We start from the raw sequence: 18,665 nt of genomic DNA, 5'->3' as shown, positions 1-18,665 counted from the left end.
AGGAGGGGAACAGAGGAGGAGACCTCCATTCCTCCATCGTAAATTGGGTGGTTGGGGTGGGGGCTAGCAGAGCAAAGGTGGGAGGGTGCCGGGTAGGCAGGCCTAGCCCCTTGGAGGGCACTACAGTGTGACCCTCGTGTGCCTGGAGTGCACTGAGCTACAGGGAAGAGCTGAGGCCGATAGGGCAGAATAGTTCTGGGGCAGGGGGCAGGTCTGGGAGCGCTTTCAGGGCTTTCTCCAGAGGAACATGGGGAGCTATGGAAGACTTTGGAGGGACGGAGTGCTGGCAGGACCTGTCTTAGTTTTAAAAGGATTAGCCAGACTGCTGTGTTAGGAATGGTTTGGGGTGGGAAGATTCAGGGGTGAAGCTGGGTGACAATCAGAAGGCTACAGGAGAAACCTCTGAACAGGAGGATGTGGGCTGTGATGCCGGGATGCGGGTGTAAGCTGAGGCATGGCAAGAAGCAGGCAGCTGCCGCCAGTCAGGGGGTGGGATGAGCTGGATCCCAGCGGAGAGGGGAGAAGGCAGCTGACCCAGTGCAGGGAGGCCCCATTTGACCATCTGAAAGTCAGGAAGTGGGGCTCAACCAGGTCACAGGCTGCACCCCTGGTAAGTGTGTCCTCCATTCACACTATATCACACAAACATGGCAAGAATAGTAAAAATCTCAGTAAAGGAAGAAAAGCCATCACTCTTGGTTTTTTGCATGCCGCCCTTTTCCACTAAAAATTATGTCATTAAATTTAGTTTAGTAGTGTTCTTTTTGTAATCACACTTGACAGAGGAAAGCATTATATGATAAGCATTTCCCACATGTGTAATTCATGTGCAAGGCATGGTTCTGCCTGGGAGGCTTGTGGAGTTGCCCCCTCCTCCTTGGGGTTGGCTGTGGAGTCTTCAGCGGTGACCTTCCGCCTTCAGCATGCCCCCTTTTCTGGATTATTTCTGGAGGACAGATCGAGGGCAGGCTCACTGAAGAGTGTGTTGTGGTTCCTGGCCCTGCTTCAGGGGCGATGTTGAGCGCGAGCTGCCGTGCAGGGCACGGAGCATGCGCTTTTGCCTCAATATCCGGCCTTCAGAGGATGATCAGCCTGGCGACGCACTGGACAGGAGTTGTAGAGTGGCGATGCACACTAGGCGGTCAGAAATCATTATGCATTAATGTCACATCATACCTCAGATGTCCACCGTGTTTGTTTTCAAGTGGTAGAATCGTGGCTTTATTTCTCACGTTCTCTAAAATGAACATATACATAATTGAAAAAAAAAAACTAACATTTTTTAAAAAGCAGCCAAGGTCACCAATATGGTGAAACCCCGTCTCTACTAAAAATACAAAAATTAGCTGGGCGTGGTGGCGGGCGCCTGTAGTCCCAGCTACTCGGGAGGCTGAGGCAGGAGAATCGCCTGAACCCGGGAGGCAGAGATTGCAGTGAGCCGAGATGGCGCCACTGCACTCCCGCCTGGGCAACAGAACGAGACTCCGTCAGAAAAAAAAAAAAAGCAGCCAAGGCCAGTAGCTGGCTCTCTAGGGCCGCAGTGCAGCTTGATCTGACCCGGAGCCACCCTTCCCCACACAAGGTCACTTCCGATCGAGGCCGGGTGGACGGAGGGGTGTCCCAGTCCCTACCGGTTGCTCAGGGTGCTGGTCCCCGCTCTTCCCCACCAGCATGAGTGAGGACGCAGCTGCAGCAGGACGTAAGCGCAAACTCGTGTTCGGAGTGCTGCGCTCACCTGTGGAGCGGAGGAGGGGAGGCCTGGGTCCTCGACTGGCGTGCGGTGTGCGCCCCGCTCTGACCGCAGAGCCCCCTTCCCGAGAAAGGCGGCTGGCCCGGTCCCGGCTGGCGATCACGCGGGGCCCCTGTCTGCTTGGTGCGCAGGTGAGGGTCTGCCCTTCCGCTGCGCCCCGGACAGCCTGGAGGTGAGCACGCGCTGGGCCCTGGACCGCGAGCAGCGGGAGAAGTACGAGCTGGTGGCAGTGTGCACCGTGCACGCTGGCGCGCGCGAGGAGGTGGTAATGGTGCCCTTCCCGGTGACCGTGTACGACGAGGACGACTCGGCGCCCACATTCCCCGCGGGCGTCGACACCGCCAGCGCCGTGGTGGAGTTCAAGCGGAAGGAGGTGCTTGTTCGCGCGTGCTGTGGTCTACCCAGTGTCTGTCTCCCGCCGCAGTTCGTTTCTCTGTCAGTTTAGTGTCCGTGTAGCCACCCAATCATGTGGCCGACCATTCACGCGTTCATTTGTCCTTCGTCTCCGTCGGCCCCCTCTGTCCTAGGGGGAGGAGAAGGGGGAGTCCTGTCAGCACCCAGCGGGGCCTTGCCTTGGGAGGCTGGGAACCCTGGGTGCCCAGTCTGGGACTGACCAGGATGAGGCCCGAGGGCTCGCGTCTGGGGCACACTTGTGCCGCTGCAGGCGGGCGCGGCGCGCTGCCCGGGCGGGGAGCATCTGCCGGGAGGGCACTCCCACCAGCAGTCAGCCCCCAATGGGAGGGCCATTGAGTGACCAGGAGCGGTGCCGGGGATTGGAAAGGGACAGGAAGGCGGATCGCCGCCGGCCCGGCCCCGCCCCGCCCCTCTCCGGTTCGCGCTGATGGAGCGCCACCGCCACCTGCTGAGCCTCAGGCCTTCCTGCAACCGGCCCACTCCGCCGGGGCCGTGGGAGAGTGGGCGTGGGGACTGAGGTAGTGCGTTACCTTGTGCCGCTTCTCTGGGCACACCACGTGCAGGTTTGGCAGGGAAAGGAGGTCTGACCGAAAGTACACCTTGTGAGTAAAGGCTGTGTGGGCCTCCCTGGGCCGCCTAGGGGTGACAGCAGAGGCCTGGTGCGCAGAGCCATCCCAGGTGCCCCGCGGCTTTCCTCACAACCCCCTCCAGCCTGGGGGAGGAGGATGCTTCGAGCAGAGTGCTTTGATGTACACCTGGCCTCGGATCTCGGCTCTGCCATCTGTTCCTGTGTGACCTTGACCTGACCTTCACCCTGTAGGGCCCAGCTTCCTCAGGGGAGAGTGGAGGTGCTCATTCTGCTCTCTAGGGACCTTGATGGGACCTGCCAGCAGGGTGCCTGGGCATCAGCTGTAATTCTCCCTATAAGAGGTCTACATTGCACCTGTTACACAGAGGGTCAGTGGCTCAAGGAAGGTGACTGGGCCAGGCTGGCCAGTGACCCTGTGGGAACTTGAATCTAGGTCAGACAGTCCCCATACCTGGCTCTGACAACGCACACCTGGTCCACCTGTGGGCTGCGTGGGACGTGCAGCATCCTGAGGTCTCTGGTTTTGGGGGGTCTGAGGGGCCACTCTCACCTGCACTGACCAACGCCCTCTGCATCCTGCAGGACACTGTAGTGGCCACTCTGCGTGTCTTCGATGCAGACGTGGTACCTGCGTCAGGGGAGCTGGTGAGGCGGTACACAAGCACGCTGCTCCCCGGGGACACCTGGACCCAGCAGACCTTCCGGGTGGAGCACTGGCCCAACGAGACCTCAGTCCAGGCCAACGGCAGCTTCGTGCGGGCGACCGTACATGACTATAGTAAGAGGGGCTGGTGGCATGGCCTGGCTGGGCCCCCAGGAAATGAAGTGCTCGTTCTTCATGGGCAAGCAGCACCCCACACACATGCACACCTGGCATGGCCCTCTGTGGCCCAAGCCACTTCCCCTCCACCCTCTTCGAAGCACTTCCTGTGTCTCTGCCAGGCCTGCCCTCCAGCCACCATCAGGGCTTTCACCATGGGTCCTCTCTCCCTGAGCTGCACCATGGCCAACCCTGGCAGGGCCCTACCACACCCCCATGCTAACCTCGCCAGGGCTCACCACTGATTGCAAACATACATGTCACCTGAGGCTTTCCTCCCGCCCCTGGCACTCCATCATTGCCCCTAAGGTATCTCAAATGCTTAGGGATTATTGCTCCAGCCTTATCAGCTCTCTGCTAAACAGTCTGGTGTACAGAAGCAGCCCCAAGCCAGGTCAGGGCTTCTGAGCCCATTGTCCTGCCTGACTCCTGACATGTGCCACCATGCTCACCTGCTTGCAGGGCACCTTTCAGCTGAGGCCTTGCTTCCTGCCTCCCTCCCCCACCTCCTGCTGATTTCTCCTGGGATCGCCTTCCAAATAAACCACCTGCATTTGGGGTCTGTGTCTGGGGGAACCCCGGGCCATGGGTCCTTCGCCCCTTTCTGCCTGGCCTGGTCCTGTTCATTCCTCAGTCCTCCCCACCTCACCAAGCCTATGGAGGCCCCACCTGTCAGAAGGGAGACAGCCTCCTTGCCCTGGCACTGAACACCCTGTCTGCCAGAGTGCCCCTCCCATCAGTTTCCACCGCATGAGAACTAGAGCGGCAGCACGCGGCAGGTACACGGACGGCATGACTTCCAAGGCTTGGCCTGCAGGGTCATTGGGTCTGCTGGAGGCTCCTGCAGTGGAGGGGAGTTCTGCCATGCTCTGGGGGAGCTGTTTGGAGGGCTCTAGCATGTTCTTCCCAGGGCCTTGGTAATGCAGACCTTTAAGCCCCCATGTCACACACACACACACACACACACACACACACACACACACACCCTGTTACCCCCAAAAAACGAAACTCTGTAAAACATTTTAAAGAGGTTTATTCTGAGCCAGGATGAGTGACCACAGCCTGGAGAAAACACAAACCCAAGAAACCTTGAGTAAGTGGTCCCCAGGTCCAAGGTGGTGGGGTTACAGTTTGCTTTTATACATTTTAGGGAGCAGGAGTTATAACCAAGGGCATAAATCAACACTTGGAAGGTATGCATTGGTTTGGCCCCAAAATACAGGGTATCTTAAAGCAGGGGCTTACAGGTTAGAGGTACATGCAGAGATTCTTTAATTTACAGTTGGTTGAAAGAGTTAAGCTTTGCCTAAAGACTTCAGGTCAGTACAAAGGAATGTTAAGGAGGCCTGCTATGTGTCGCGTGATGCTATACAGGGTCAGGATGGAAAGTAAACCGCGTTATACCTGGGTAATAAAAAAAAAAAAGGTTTTTAACAAGATTTTATGGGCCAGGCATAGTGGCTCACACCTATAATCCCAGCACTTCAGGGAGACCGAAGCGGATGGATTGTTTGAGTCCAGGAGTTCAAGACCAGCCTGGGCAACATGGTGAAACCCTGTCTCTACAAAAAAATACGAAAAATTAACTAGGCGTGGTAGCACACGCCTAGATTCCAGGAACCTGGGAGGCTGAGGTGGGAGGATGGCTGGAGCCTGGGCGGTTGAGGCTGCAATGAGATGCAACAGAGCAAGACTCTGTCTCAAAAAAGAAAACCAATGTTATGGTTTGTAGGGTGTTACTTAACCCTTGCCTGGCATGGCCTTAGGTCCTATTTATAATTTGGTATCTTACTGCAAGAAGAGTCTGTTCTGTCAGTCTTATGATCTCTGTTTTAATGTTAATGACGGTCAGTTGTGTCCAAACTCCAGCAGGAAGAGGGCCTAATAAGGCAAGTCCACCCTGCCTTCCTGTCGTGGCCCAGAATTCTGTTTTTAAGGTTTTTCTGGTGTCCTCTTGGCCAAGAGGGGATCTATTCAGTTGGTCTGGAGACTTAAGATTTTAATTTTAGTTTACAACTCGATACACAAACACCCCATACATACAGGCACAAATACCCTATGTACAGACACCACACACATGCATACTACACATTTACACATACCACATACACGCATACCACACAAGCATATCATACACACAGACACCTCATAGAGTGCGTGCACATGCACACACACACAGGCTGCCTCAAACTGAGAAGGGTTCCCTGGACTTTCAGTTCAGCAAATCCCAACATTTGAACATTGGTGCTAACTTAGGACCAGCCCCCAGGCCGGTCGCATGGCACTGTACGTTTGAAAGTGCATGTTTGCACCAGTGTGTGTGCAGGGCTGTGTCTGGGAAGAGGCGTGCTACATATGAGGAAGCATCCAGAGCAGCTCGGTGGTCATTGTTGTGCCCCCACCTGCAGGGCTGGTTCTCAATCGGAACCTCTCCATCTCGGAGAACCGCACCATGCAGCTGGCTGTGCTGGTCAATGACTCGGACTTCCAGGGTCCAGGAGCGGGCGTCCTCTTGCTCCACTTCAACGTGTCGGTGCTGCCGGTCAGCCTGCACCTGCCCAGTAGCTACTCCCTCTCTGTGAGCAGGAGGGCTCGTCGATTTGCCCAGGTGAGCCCACACCCACTGCCCGTCTGGGGAAGATTGAAGGGCCAAGGGACATGGGGGCACAGGGAGGCAGGTGACACAGAGTAGACTGGGTGGAGTCCTGAACCCAGGGCCAGGAGGTACAGCTGGGTGCACAGAAGAGGCCTGGGAGAGCTCACAGTGGGCGGGGCTAGGGGCTCCTTGGGCCTCTCTTTTTTCCCCCTTTCCATTCTTGGTATCTTTAAAATGTTTTTTCAAAAATGCAAGAGCAATGCTGGGTAAATCTACATATATGGTGACTTGGAAAAATCTTCCTGGTAAATTGGTAAGTGAGAGTGGCTTGCAGAGATGTTGGTCCCCACGTGACTCCCTTTGTGCAAAAGCAGATCTTTCCTGACGGGGATCTGCAAGTGTGCAGAGATCACAGTGCTGTCCACAGTCATGCCCTCAGGGGGAGGCAGAAAACGCTTCCACTTTTTACCTTTTGTAACTAGGTTTGCTAAAAAGCGTACATTTATATTTGTCTTTGGAAAATAATGATTAGAAAGAGAAAACATAAAAGTAATAAATACTCATTAAAGAAGATGAGGCATGAGGTGTGATCCCTTCTGCCTGCAGGTGCCAGTGTTGCACGTCATGGCGTTCTTTCTGGGATGTTTCTCGTAAGCACTTATTAAGTTGACTTGAAACTGCAGCACGCATGGTCTCACATGCCGCTCTCCCTTGCAGAGCAGCCCGCAGCGCCTCCTCTTCAGAGGGCCATTGGCCAGTTCTTTCAGGTGGTTCTGTGCCCACATCAGCTCCTGTCAGCCACCTGTGTCCAGCCCACAAGGGAGCCCACCCTTGGACATATCCAAGCTCCCCGACCACCCACATGGCCTTTAATGGGAGAGGGATCAGAGACGGAGGGGCGACAAGGCAGAGGGACCTGGGGGTCTCACAGGGGGCGGGGCAGGAGCAGGCATTGCTGGAGGTGAGTCACCTGCCCTCTGTCAGGCTCAAGAACGAGGGCCTGAATCCCAGTCCAGCCTCAGCCTCACTGTGGTCTCACCCCTCTCCCCAGTTTGTAAAGCTGTGAATTAGGGACAGGAACCCTGGACAATTTGGAGAGTCACAAGAGAATTTGGAAGTGGGCTTTGTAGGGGGAAGTGAGGAGGCCCAGGAAGCTGGTTTTTGCTGTGGTCACATGGGCCTGGGAGAGCCCGGCCCTACTCTGGCTGGCCCCTGTCTCACCATCTGTGGAACTTTTGGTTTCAAGCAACTGCAAGAGTTGCCATGAGGCTGAAAGAATTCAGCTGCCTGGCTCCAGGACCTGGCATCCCCAGGAGAGGCCCCTCTTTCCCAGGGGCTCTGGTCAAAGTCCCAGGGAGGCCCCTTGGTCCTGGCTCCAGGGCCTGGCATCCCCAGGAGAGGCCCCTCTTTCTCAGGGGCTCTAGTCAAAGTCCCAGGGAGGCCCCTTGGTCCTGGCTCCAGGGCCTGGCATCCCCAGGAGAAGAGGCCCCTCTTTCCCAGGGACTCTAGTCAAAGTCCCAGGGAGGCCCCTTGGTCCTGCATGGGCTGGGGCAACCATGCTCCCGAGTGTTGTGGCTGGGGTTCAGTGCTCTGACCAGGGGACACCAGGGCAGGGTGGACCTCTAAACCCTGTGCACTGAGGGAGGAGTAAGGGGTCCCCAGAGCACTGCTGGGGCAGCTGGGGAGGAGCGTGGGAGACATTCTGGTGGCCTTGGTGTCTGAGTGAGGGAGAAAAGGGGAGTAAAGGGTTAAGTCAGGGCCTGCCTGGGGCTTTTCCTGCCACCAAACTGAACCTCGAGGCCCTGGGTTGCTTTGACCTCCGGCTCCCAGGAACAGAGGCAGCTGGTGACATGTGGCCTGAGTGGAGCTGGGCAGGGCAGGGCCGGGGCAGGTGGGTGGGTCTGCAGGCTCTGAGGGGATGGAGGACAGGGCGCTCAGCGGGGCTGCTGTCTCCAGGTTCAGTTGGGGGCTGTTCCAGAACTCAGGCTGTGTGGGAACCTCTACCCTCAGGCCACTGCAGGCCGGTCCAGCGGCCTGGTTAAGGTGTTCCCCTGTGCCCCCCTAGATCGGGAAAGTCTGTGTGGAAAACTGCCAGGCGTTCAGTGGCATCAATGTCCAGTACGAGCTGCATTCCTCCGGCGCCAACTGCAGCACACTAGGGGTGGTCACCTCGGCCGAGGACACCTCGGGGATCCTGTTTGTGAACGACACCAAGGCCCTGCGACGGCCCAAGTGTGCTGAGCTTCACTACATGGTGGTGGCCACCAACCATCAGACCTCCAGGCAGGCCCAGGCCCAGCTGCTTGTCACGGTGGAGGGGTTGTGTGAGTGCCTGCTCCAGGAAGGAATGGGTTGGGGACCTGGGGGCTTCCGGAGCCTGGGCCTGCTGCCCTTTGAAAAAACACAGTACAGCTGCAAGGCTTAGCTGGGGAGTGGGGAAGGCATGGACCAGCTTTACCATGAGTGACCCAGCAATAAATGGTTGTCCCTTCCAGATAACATACAGGACCTTGGTTAAATTTGAATTTTAGGTAAACAACAGGCAGTTTTTTGGTATAGGTGTGTTCTGTGCAACCTTTGCAGCTTCTCGAAAGACACACCTCTAGGCCCATCCATGCCCTCTTAGGAACATGCTGAGCAGCTGCCATTCCTGCCATTCATTGTGTATCTGAAATGCAGGTCCCACAGGGCGTCCTCAGCATCGTTGGCCGAATCTGGCTGCCCTCACATCCTTCCTCCTGTACTTACCCCAGCCCAGGTGACCCCCGCTTTGTGACCATGATGTCCTGTACCCTGCCCTGTGCTCTGTGCTCCTGGCACTGGCTTTGCTGCCCTGGGTCTGCCACTCCAGTCCCCTTGGGCTCCATCTGTGAGACAGCTCGGCTGGTACTGTTCCCTGTCCTTGGGCACTGGCTGGGCACTGGACCCAGGCCAGCCCCCTGTGACCCTGCTTGTCTGCCACCTGCAGATGTGGCCGAGGAGGCAGGCTGCCCCCTGTCCTGTGCAGTCAGCAAGAGACGGCCAGAGTGTGAGGAGTGTGGCGGCCTGGGCTCCCCAACGGGCAGATGTGAGTGGAGGCAAGGAGATGGCAAAGGTAGGTCCTGGAAACGCCCGAGGGATGCCTGCAGGGGCAACGGCACCGGTAGAAACGGGGTCCTGGGGCCCTGCCAGCCTGGGGTGGCTCTCCCTGCTCCAGGTCTGCTTCTGGCACCTCATCCCCCACGTGGCTCACGATGCCAGCATAGTGGGCAGCAGTGCAGGGCTGGGGAGAGGGCTTGTGAATACAGCAAATGGTCCCCAGGCTGGAGTCACTCTGGACTTGGGAAGGTCTGAACCAAAGTTGGGATGTGCTGGGGACAGAATGGCCTTTTCTGGGAAGTCCTCGTCCAGGGGATGTGGTGTGGGCAGGGGACTCATTGTCTGCATCAGCCAGAGGCCAGCCTGGGTGTGCCCACCACCATGAGGGGCCCTCACTGTGCAGCCCTGAGAGGGTCCTGGCCTCTTTGCTGTAAGGGCCACCTGTGTGAGGAACCCCCCATACCTCCTCTCCCATAAGCTGTGGCTCCCCAGGATGCTTCCGCTGGCAAGGCTCTGTGTGTGGTGTTTCCCTGCTCAGGGCTCCATTTGCTCCTCCCTAGAGGGGCAGGATCGGCCTAGGAGGTGGTGGGGGCATGTGGCGGGGCTCCCACGTGGGTGACAGCCTGCTGTGTGTCCTGTGCAGGGATCACCAGGAACTTCTCCACCTGCTCTCCCAGCACCAAGACTTGCCCCGATGGCCACTGCGATGTCGTGGAGACCCAAGACATCAACATTTGCCCCCAGGACTGCCTCCGTAAGCAGGGTTTAATGAGGGCATGGGAACAGGTAGGAGATAGTAGGGGAAACCTGGATCCCACATGCACTTCAGCCAGAGTTGCCAGGGCTGTCAGTTTTATGCATCAAGCTGAGCCTCTTGTGCATTTCAGCGTCACCCTGGCCATGGGGAGGGAGCAGGGAGGGTCAGGGACGGGGGGAGGCAGGGACACACAGACTGTCCAGGTCCCTGCTGAGGCCCCAGAAATTGGCACACACAGATTTCAGAAGCAGAGAATGGTCAATAGGGACACTGACAGGGAAAGTGTGGCCCTGAGCTAGACGAGGGACCCTGCAATGTGCTGGTCAGGCCACCAGGCTCCAGTTTTGGAGTCAGAGTCCTTTGTTCAGATGAAATGTTAGGAGGGGGCCTGGCTTCACCCATGGCTTCAGAAAGGCACTGTGACCGAACCCTGCCCGGCTGAGCCAAGCTGCTGGGCGCCTGGCCTCCCTGGGCCTATGCTTGCAACACCAGTTGGGGAGGGGGGCTCCTTGGGACAGTGCCCTCCAAATATGGGGGCCTGGGGTGGTCAGGCACCCCAGGGGGCTGAGTGGGCTATGTCTGCCCTCAGGGGGCAGCATTGTCGGCGGGCATGAGCCCGGGGAGCCCCGGGGGATTAAAGCTGGCTATGGTACCTGCAACTGCTTCCCTGAGGAGGAGAAGTGCTTCTGCGAGCCCGAAGACATCCAGGGTGAGTGGGTGGCAGCCACGACCACCATCACCTCCTGGGCCCATGGAGGTCTCAACAGCACATCTGAGGTCCCAACAAGGGAGGAAATTGCTGGGAGGCGAGTGGGCCCCATGAGACTTCCCTCCCTCCCTCTGGGCCTCTGTTACTCCATTGGTGCAACCCAGGAGAGGGGCCAGAGCCCCTATAAAGTGTCCTCTGGCCCTAAGTTCTATGATGAACAGGCCAGAAAAGCAGTTCTTCCACCAAACAACTTGTCAGGGTGACAGGTCACTATCCCTGTGACCATGCATCTGGGACCCACCCAGGAACACATTTCAAGGTCAACAGGTATGGTGGGTGGCACAGCCACACTGACTACACTCAGGGATGCGGTTCTGCCTGAGCACAGGGACACATTTCTGGTATTGAGTTTTCCGGTATTATATAGCCCTACATCATGAGCCACTTAACATTTTCATAAAGAAAATGCCAAAGACATTTGGAACAGAGGAAAATTTTAACCTCCCCTGCCAGCCCTCCAGTGCCAGCTGGTGTAGTGAGCATAGCCTCTGCTGTGTGACCTTGGCAGGCTGCTCAGCCTCTCTGAGCCTCTGTCACCATCTGTAAGAGGGCAATAGTAGTCTAGGAGGGGGCAGTAAATGGCAGTACCCATGCCCAATGGGGTGTTCTCAGGCCTTCCCACACCTTCATGGCCACTTCCCCGCTGGTGCGGACACGGTTGGCTGGAGAGCCATGCGGTGGAGCATGTGCAGCCTGTACCCAGTGGTGCCGAGCCTCTGGGCCTAGAGCCTCACACCGCCCCCACCCACAGATCCACTGTGCGACGAGCTGTGCCGCACGGTGATTGCAGCCGCCGTCCTCTTCTCCTTCATCGTTTCGGTGCTGCTGTCTGCCTTCTGCATCCACCGCTACCACAAGTTTGCCCACAAGCCACCCATCCCCTCAGCTGAGATGACCTTTCGGAGGCCCGCCCAGGCCTTCCCAGTCAGCTACTCCTCTTCCGGCGCCCGCCGGCCCTCGCTCGACTCCATGGAGAACCAGGTCTCCGTGGATGCCTTCAAGATCCCGGTGAGGGTCCCTATGGGGCAGGGAAGACCACCTGCCCTCCCCAGATGCCTTCCAGGGAGGGAGGCCAGCTGGGGAGAGGAGGCTATCCCGTGAGGGACTGCCAACACTGGGCAGACGAGGCCCGTGCTCTGCCCCTATTTCCGTAGGGTGCTGTGTGGGGACAGTCTGTGGGGTGGAACTATGATGAGGTGCTGTTCCCATCCAGGTGAGAGGCAGTGGTCAGGGTCGCAGCATCAGGCAGGGGAGCAGCAGTGTGGACGGAGGGACACTGAAATCAGAGGGGGGTGCCTCTCTGGAGAGCCTGGCCTGCAGGTCTGCGTGTGTTGCTCAGAGCCTCCAGGCTGTGCTGAGCACCCTGGAGCCTCCCTGTCCCGGCCAGGCCTGCTGTGTGGTGCTTCTGCCCTCTTCTGGTGGTGGCCTGCCCCTTCAGTGTCCCCACTAGCACTGTCCAGGGCGCTGGAAGCCAAGCCTCGTTCTGGGAGGAAAAGAGGCTCAGAGCCAAGGGTGTGAGTGAACGGTGAGCCATGCAGCTTATGGTGGCGTGAATACCTCCTCGGCAGGAGCCTCCAGGGAGGAAACTGAGCACCCAGTGGCCACAGGGCCCTGGCAGTTGCCATCTCAGGCTGGGAGGTAACCTGGGATTCCTGGGAGGGGCCACATCCCACAGCACAGCTCAGCCTGAGGCCTCGGCCCTGGAGCCTCCGTTCAGGCAACACCCAGCCCTCGGTAAGGGTGTGGGCCAAGGAGGCCTTCCCAGATGTGGCCACTGCCACTTCCCCACCAGCTTTCCTAGTTGGTGGTCCCCGTCCTGGCCTGGCCGCAGCTTACTCTCGTGACAGGGCTCTAGGAGGAGCCTCCAGAGTCCTTCATAAACCCAGCGGGTTTGTGCAAGGCTGCCCAGGAAGGCCACACTGGTCTGGGCTGCTGCTGGCAGAGACCATCACCCTAACCCCAATCAGCTCCAGAGTCACACTCATCAGCAGCAGGTCTTGGACCTGTGACTCAACCTCAGTTTTTGAGAGGATCATGTTGATGTCGCCCTCATGTGCTTACTGCAGTCTCTGGAGTGTGGTAAACGGGTTTCCAGTGCCAGCTGTGGAGGTGACAGCCGCAGGGAATCCATGGCGATGTCGACACTGACCTTGACTGTGGCTTCCCAGGGAACATGGGGCCAGACCAGGATAGCCCAGGAGCAGGAGATCTGGGGTGACAGATGCCCATAGCTGGCACATCAGGGGAGGGTTCCTGGATCCTGGCAGGCTTTGGCCTCCCTGGTCAGAGTTCAAGCACTGGGGGTGGGGGTCTGGGAAGACATCCGAAGCAGTCCCAAGTGGTCCCGATGTGTGGATAGAACTTTGATGGGAGGGCAGGGTGGTGGTGCCAGCAGGCAGAGTAAACGGGTACGTGAAGGCAGGTGGCAGCCCTGGAGGAGCAGTGGTTCCACACTTGGAGGCAGAACATGGTGGTGCCTTTCTTTGCAGGGGTGGCTATGTAGAGAAGTTGCCCTGGACACTTCCATTGTAGCCGGAGGTCCTGGGCTGGACCAGTGCTCATTTAGTCCTGGGGCAGGGGTCAGGGGAGACAGTAGACCAAGAGCCAGAGACGGTCAGAGTACTGAGTCCAAGCCATGCTGTGACCACACCTGTCATGTAGCAGCTCTCAGGGGCCTGGCTGTGGGGTCCTGCCCTGGACAGAGACAGGCAGCATTGCCTCTGGCTCAGATGACAGCTGGTTCTCTGCACATTGGAACTTGTCCATGGGGGCTCCTTTAAGGGTCTTGCCTTCTTCCTCCCCTGTCATCCTTACACTTTTCTCCCCTCTTCTCCCACTTCCCTCATTTCCAACATAGGAGGATCCAAAGTGGGAATTCCCTCGGAAGAACTTGGTTCTTGGAAAAACTCTAGGAGAAGGTGAATTTGGAAAAGTGGTCAAGGCAACGGCCTTCCGTCTGAAAGGCAGAGCAGGGTACACCACAGTGGCCGTGAAGATGCTGAAAGGTACCTGCCAGGCACAGGCACAGTGCACCTGGGGGAGTCTCTGGGGCGAGGGGGCAGGGTGAGGCCCCTCCTGCCCAGCATGGGACCCCGAAGAGCCCCCATTGCTGTTTTAGAGCGGCTGCAGTTGGGGGACCCCTCCCATGGACCACTTGGGCCTAGAGAAGCAGAGCGAGGACTTTGTTCTCCCTGGAAGGCTCTAGAGGTGCTGCTGTGCCAGTGCCACTGAAGATCTAAGCTTTAAACATTTAAAAAGCCCTTTGGTTTTGAGCTGATAGCCGTCTTCACTCCAGTCTACCCCATTCATTCCTCTCAGCCCAGTGTCTCCTGGGGTCCTGGTGAAGAGACCACCAGTAAGGACTGGCCCTCAATCTCAAGAGACCCCCATGGGCCTATCTCGCCTGCATGCCCAGTCATGCCACAAGTTTGGCTCTTGATAGGCACATGCACCTACCCGCACAGGCCTGCATGTCTGAGGCTGGTGACTGCACTGAGTGGCCCCCTCTTCTGTGGCCAGGCCCCAGCCCTGTGGACAGCCAGGCTGAATGGCAGTGAGGGAGAGTAGTTGGTGTACACAAGAATTATTTGCAGTAGTCAGGGGCTGCACAGCACAGGGTGCTTCCAGATGCCTACCCAGCCCCTCAGACTGGGTTCACCTCCAAGCCAGTAAAACCCTGGACTTTCCAGGGGTACGGGGAGACCCTTGGATTTCCTTCAGCCATGCACAGCCCCAGGCCGCCCACACCTGATCCAAGGGGTCCTGGGGCCCTGACTCCCCAAGTCCTCCTATGTTGGAAATGTCCTCTCCCTTCCAGACAATCCTTCAGGACAGAGGAGGTGGCACGGCACAGTGGGGCAGTGGGACAGCTGACCTGGGAGGGATGGCTTAGCCATGTATTCTGACTCTTGGAATACCTTCAGGCCCAGGCACCTGCTGGGCATTCCAGGACAGCACTGGCCACCCTCGGGACGCGTGTGCTGGGCAGGCCACCCCTGTGGTGCCTCGTCCTCTTTCCATCATGCCTCTACAGTTAGACTCTCTGGGGAATCATGCTGTTCATTAAGAATAAGCCAGAATGTCAGGTGTTCAGTGCACTGGTAACACTGTTTTATCTCAGGTGCTAATGTGGGTCTTCTTAGTAACTAACGGAGTTTGAGCTGCTGACATGCGTGTGTGATGGATACATCAGCAGCATGGGAGATGCCTGGGCTCCAGGCTGGCCATCTCAGATGGGAGTGGGAAACGGGGAGCCTGATCGTGGTGTGTGGACCTCCTTCATGGCTCTCCACCTTCTCCAGGGCCTCTTCCCACAAGTCAGCGTGGGTACCTGGGGGAGTCCCCTCACCTTTCCAGAAGGATTAAGGAGGGGGATTTCTGTGGACCACTGTCTTCTAAAGACGACTACAGGAACATAATGCCACATACACAGGTGGCCCAGCCCTGGGACACTGGGGAAAGATCTGGCATGTGTGGATGCTGGCTCCTCAGGGTGCTTCTTCCTCAGGGCGGATGAAGCCCCTGTCCACTGACCCCAAAGGCTGGGAGAAGCCTCAAGCAGCATCGTCCTTGCAGGCCTCTCTGTCTGAACTTGGGCAAGGCAATGCCGGTCCATCCTGACCGGTATGGTCATGGAAGGGGCTTCCAGGAGGGATCGTTTGCAACCTGCTCTGTGCTGCATTTCAGAGAACGCCTCCCCGAGTGAGCTGCGAGACCTGCTGTCAGAGTTCAACCTCCTGAAGCAGGTCAACCACCCACATGTCATCAAATTGTATGGTGCCTGCAGCCAGGATGGTAAGGCGAGCTGCAGGGTGAGGTGGGCAGCCACAGCACCCAGGCTGGGGGCTCCATACAGCCCTGTTCTCCCTCTTTCTCCCTTTCCTGACTGCTCCTGCCCTGTTTCCTATTCTCCCTCTTTCTGGAAGCCTGGCTCAGGCCCCAGCCTGGAGCTTGTGTCTAGCTGAGTCCACGGGCTTAGTGGGCACTTCCCATCAGAGGGGCCGCGTGCTAGCGGCACTCCGTGGGCCCAGAGGGCTACTCAGAGGTCTCTGGTGTGACATTGCCATGTGTCCTCACCCAGTTTCGGGCTGAGCCTGCAGTGCAGGGAGCTCTAGGAATGGCCAGTGCATCCTGGTTACTAGGGTACCCTGGGTACCACAGGGCACTAGGTGTGCTGTGACCTCAGGTGACCCCAACCCCACCCTGCATGACAGGAACTTTGCCACCATTTCTCAGATAAAGATCCAGGAGACCAGCCTGGTTTGTTGGTTTTTCAAACCACCGTGCTGCTCAGGGGCTTCCCAGCATGCATGTGCGGGTGTGTGTGAGAGGGATAGGGAAACACTGGGAGCACGCAGTAGGCATTCTGCTCAGCACCAGTAGAGTTGGAGGCTGGACCTGGGGCAGGACAGGCGGGAACAGGGAGCAGGCTGCGTCCAGAGCCCAGCGCCAGGCGGGAACCCTTGCATCTGCGCAGGTCTCTGCCTCCATCAGCACCCCCAGCCTGCACTGGGGCAGGACCCAGGAGGCAAAAAGGCATGGGGTCCTAGCATCGGGGGGGGGTGCCTCCCAGGGCAGTGTCACCTGCCTCAGGCAACTCTAGAAGGAGGCGCCCACACGAGCAGCAGGAGGCAGAGAGCAAGTGGTTCAAGAGAGAACTGAGACTTCAAGGTCTTCGATCTCCACGGAGCTGCAACTGTACTGCCCGAGGCAGGGCTGTGTCTGCCCCCTTACTCATTGGGTGGCTGGGCCTGGGGGTCCTGCAGCCTCCCACCCCGGCTCCCGAAAGACCGGAGCTGCCTGACCTGCACGCCCAGGGCCCCCTTTCTCCACCCCCAGGCCCGCTCCTCCTCATTGTGGAGTACGCCAAGTATGGTTCCCTGCGGGGCTTCCTCCGTGAGAGCCGCAAGGTGGGGCCCGGCTACCTGGGCAGTGGAGGCAGCCGCAACTCCAGCTCCCTGGACCACCCAGACGAGCGGGCCCTCACCATGGGCGACCTCATCTCATTTGCCTGGCAGATCTCACGGGGGATGCAGTACCTGGCCGAGATGAAGGTGCGTGCATATGGCTGTGCACCCAGCCAGCCCCGGTCAGGCCACACCCTGACCCACCATGTCCCTGCCACCCACATCCTGGCCTGCCACGCCCCCACCATGCCCCGCTCTAACCCGCCACGCCCCTGCCATGCCACACCCCCGGCCCAGGTCTCACCAGGCCGCTACCCGGGCCACACCCTACCCCTCTGCTGGTCAAACCAGGCTGAGCCAGTGACCGCTGCCGCTGGGCCATGGCCTGAGGACTTGTGCTGTTTTTCCTCGCAGCTCGTTCATCGGGACTTGGCAGCCAGAAACATCCTGGTAGCTGAGGGGCGGAAGATGAAGATTTCGGATTTCGGCCTGTCCCGAGATGTTTATGAAGAGGATTCCTACGTGAAGAGGAGCAAGGTGCCCAGTCCTGGGGGTGAGGCAGGGCTCCCGGAGATCCCAGCTGCACCACAGGGCGGGCAGTGCCCTTGAGACACCTAGGAAAGATACCGAAGATTTGTGGAACTCTAAGTTTTTTATAGCCCTCACCCCAAATCTTTCTGACCCTGGGTCCCCAAGGACCCAGTTAGAACTCCGCTCAGCCTCTGGCATGTCCTTCTCCTCCACGGCCTCGAGGGCACCCCTCCCCTGCAGCACTGACTGAGGTCCTTGCCACACTTTTCAGAGGCCACCTCATGCTGCGGGACTAACAGTCCTCTTCTGCAGAATAAAGGTCACCGTTCTGATGTGACCTTCGCTCTTTTCTCAAAGAAAGGTGGGATGAAATTAGCAGGATCGCCATTCTTTGCAGAAAGGAATGTACTGCTTTACAAGTGAGGCTTCTCCTGCACAAGGGCCTTGGATGCTGGGCTGGGTGAGTTTAGAGGCATAGGAACCCCCTGGACAGGATCCAGAAACGCAGCCCAGCTTTGTCCAAGGCTATGAAACAGGCAGTGGGCACCCTTGAGGACACCTGGTTCCCTACCGTGGTCCTAGTCCCAGGACAACTGCCTTGGCCCTTAGGTTTTCTGCCCACGTCAGCCCCTCTCCTGCAGCCTCCCAGTGGCAGCCCAGGCAGGTCAAGTTCAGGGGGCTGCTCAAAGGCCATGCTACCCAGACGTTCAGAGCAGACCCTGCTCAAAAAAGAAGAAGAAAAAAAACAAAACAAAACACACACACACACACAAAAGGCAACTTCCTATGATTCAGCTTTACTCTGAGGGGTCTGGAAAAGTCATTTGTGTTGCCAGGGGTTGTGAGCTGTTCAGTTTCTTCTGGGGTTTCCCTTGTGACAGCAGATCTCAGAACTGCTGCAGGGGAAGGGGTAGGGGCTGGCCCGGGCTCTGTGGAGGGTGTGGACACAGCCTTCCTGTTGATGTACTGGTCCTCCAGGGAGAGAAGCTGAAGGCATTCCTACACAAGGTGTGCAGGCTGCACTGTCACACACTGCTACCAAGACAGCCACAGTGCCCTAAGGACATAAATCCCTAATGTGTTTAAGTAAAAGAAGTGACAGTAATGTTGTGTTACAACCTAAGGCACACATTTTTAAAATGGACTTGCACCTTCAGGCTTGTCTGTGGAGAAGCTGTTTCTCAAGTTACCCTGGAAAGGATTTGTTAGGTCAGACCCCAGCACTGATGAGGGATGTAGGAGGCCGGGGACACTCATTCAGAGATACTAAAAGCACCCTGCAACACAATAAGAGAGAAAAAACAGCCTCCCCCAAGGCACATAGACAAATCCCTTCCCTCAAGGCTCTTTCAGTGTGGTAGCTGCTGGCAAAGTGCCCAACATGGAAATGCTAGATGTTGGTTTCCCAAACACATTGGCCCTCAGAACCCTAGCAGAGATCTTGCTGGAGGAGTT

General features: G+C 57.7%; 1 protein-coding gene across 1 annotated transcript in view; it reads left to right on the top strand.

Moving 5' to 3' along the window:
• RET (ret proto-oncogene) overlaps nucleotides 1-18,665 on the top strand; it is a 52,987-nt gene that overhangs the window by 25,694 nt on the left and 8,628 nt on the right. The window contains exons 4-15 of the mRNA XM_050803101.1: nucleotides 1,882-2,123; nucleotides 3,336-3,531; nucleotides 5,982-6,181; nucleotides 8,235-8,493; nucleotides 9,138-9,263; nucleotides 9,891-10,001; nucleotides 10,594-10,713; nucleotides 11,525-11,781; nucleotides 13,631-13,778; nucleotides 15,460-15,567; nucleotides 16,612-16,826; nucleotides 17,094-17,216. Coding sequence (XP_050659058.1) covers nucleotides 1,882-2,123; nucleotides 3,336-3,531; nucleotides 5,982-6,181; nucleotides 8,235-8,493; nucleotides 9,138-9,263; nucleotides 9,891-10,001; nucleotides 10,594-10,713; nucleotides 11,525-11,781; nucleotides 13,631-13,778; nucleotides 15,460-15,567; nucleotides 16,612-16,826; nucleotides 17,094-17,216 — 2,105 coding nt within the window. The remainder of the gene's footprint in view (nucleotides 1-1,881; nucleotides 2,124-3,335; nucleotides 3,532-5,981; nucleotides 6,182-8,234; nucleotides 8,494-9,137; nucleotides 9,264-9,890; nucleotides 10,002-10,593; nucleotides 10,714-11,524; nucleotides 11,782-13,630; nucleotides 13,779-15,459; nucleotides 15,568-16,611; nucleotides 16,827-17,093; nucleotides 17,217-18,665) is intronic.

This window comes from Macaca thibetana, chromosome 9, assembly GCF_024542745.1.
Source record: "Macaca thibetana thibetana isolate TM-01 chromosome 9, ASM2454274v1, whole genome shotgun sequence".
Lineage (NCBI taxonomy): Eukaryota > Metazoa > Chordata > Mammalia > Primates > Cercopithecidae > Macaca > Macaca thibetana.
Note: the sequence above shows the minus strand (reverse complement) of the source record. Positions and strands in the feature narration are given on the sequence as shown.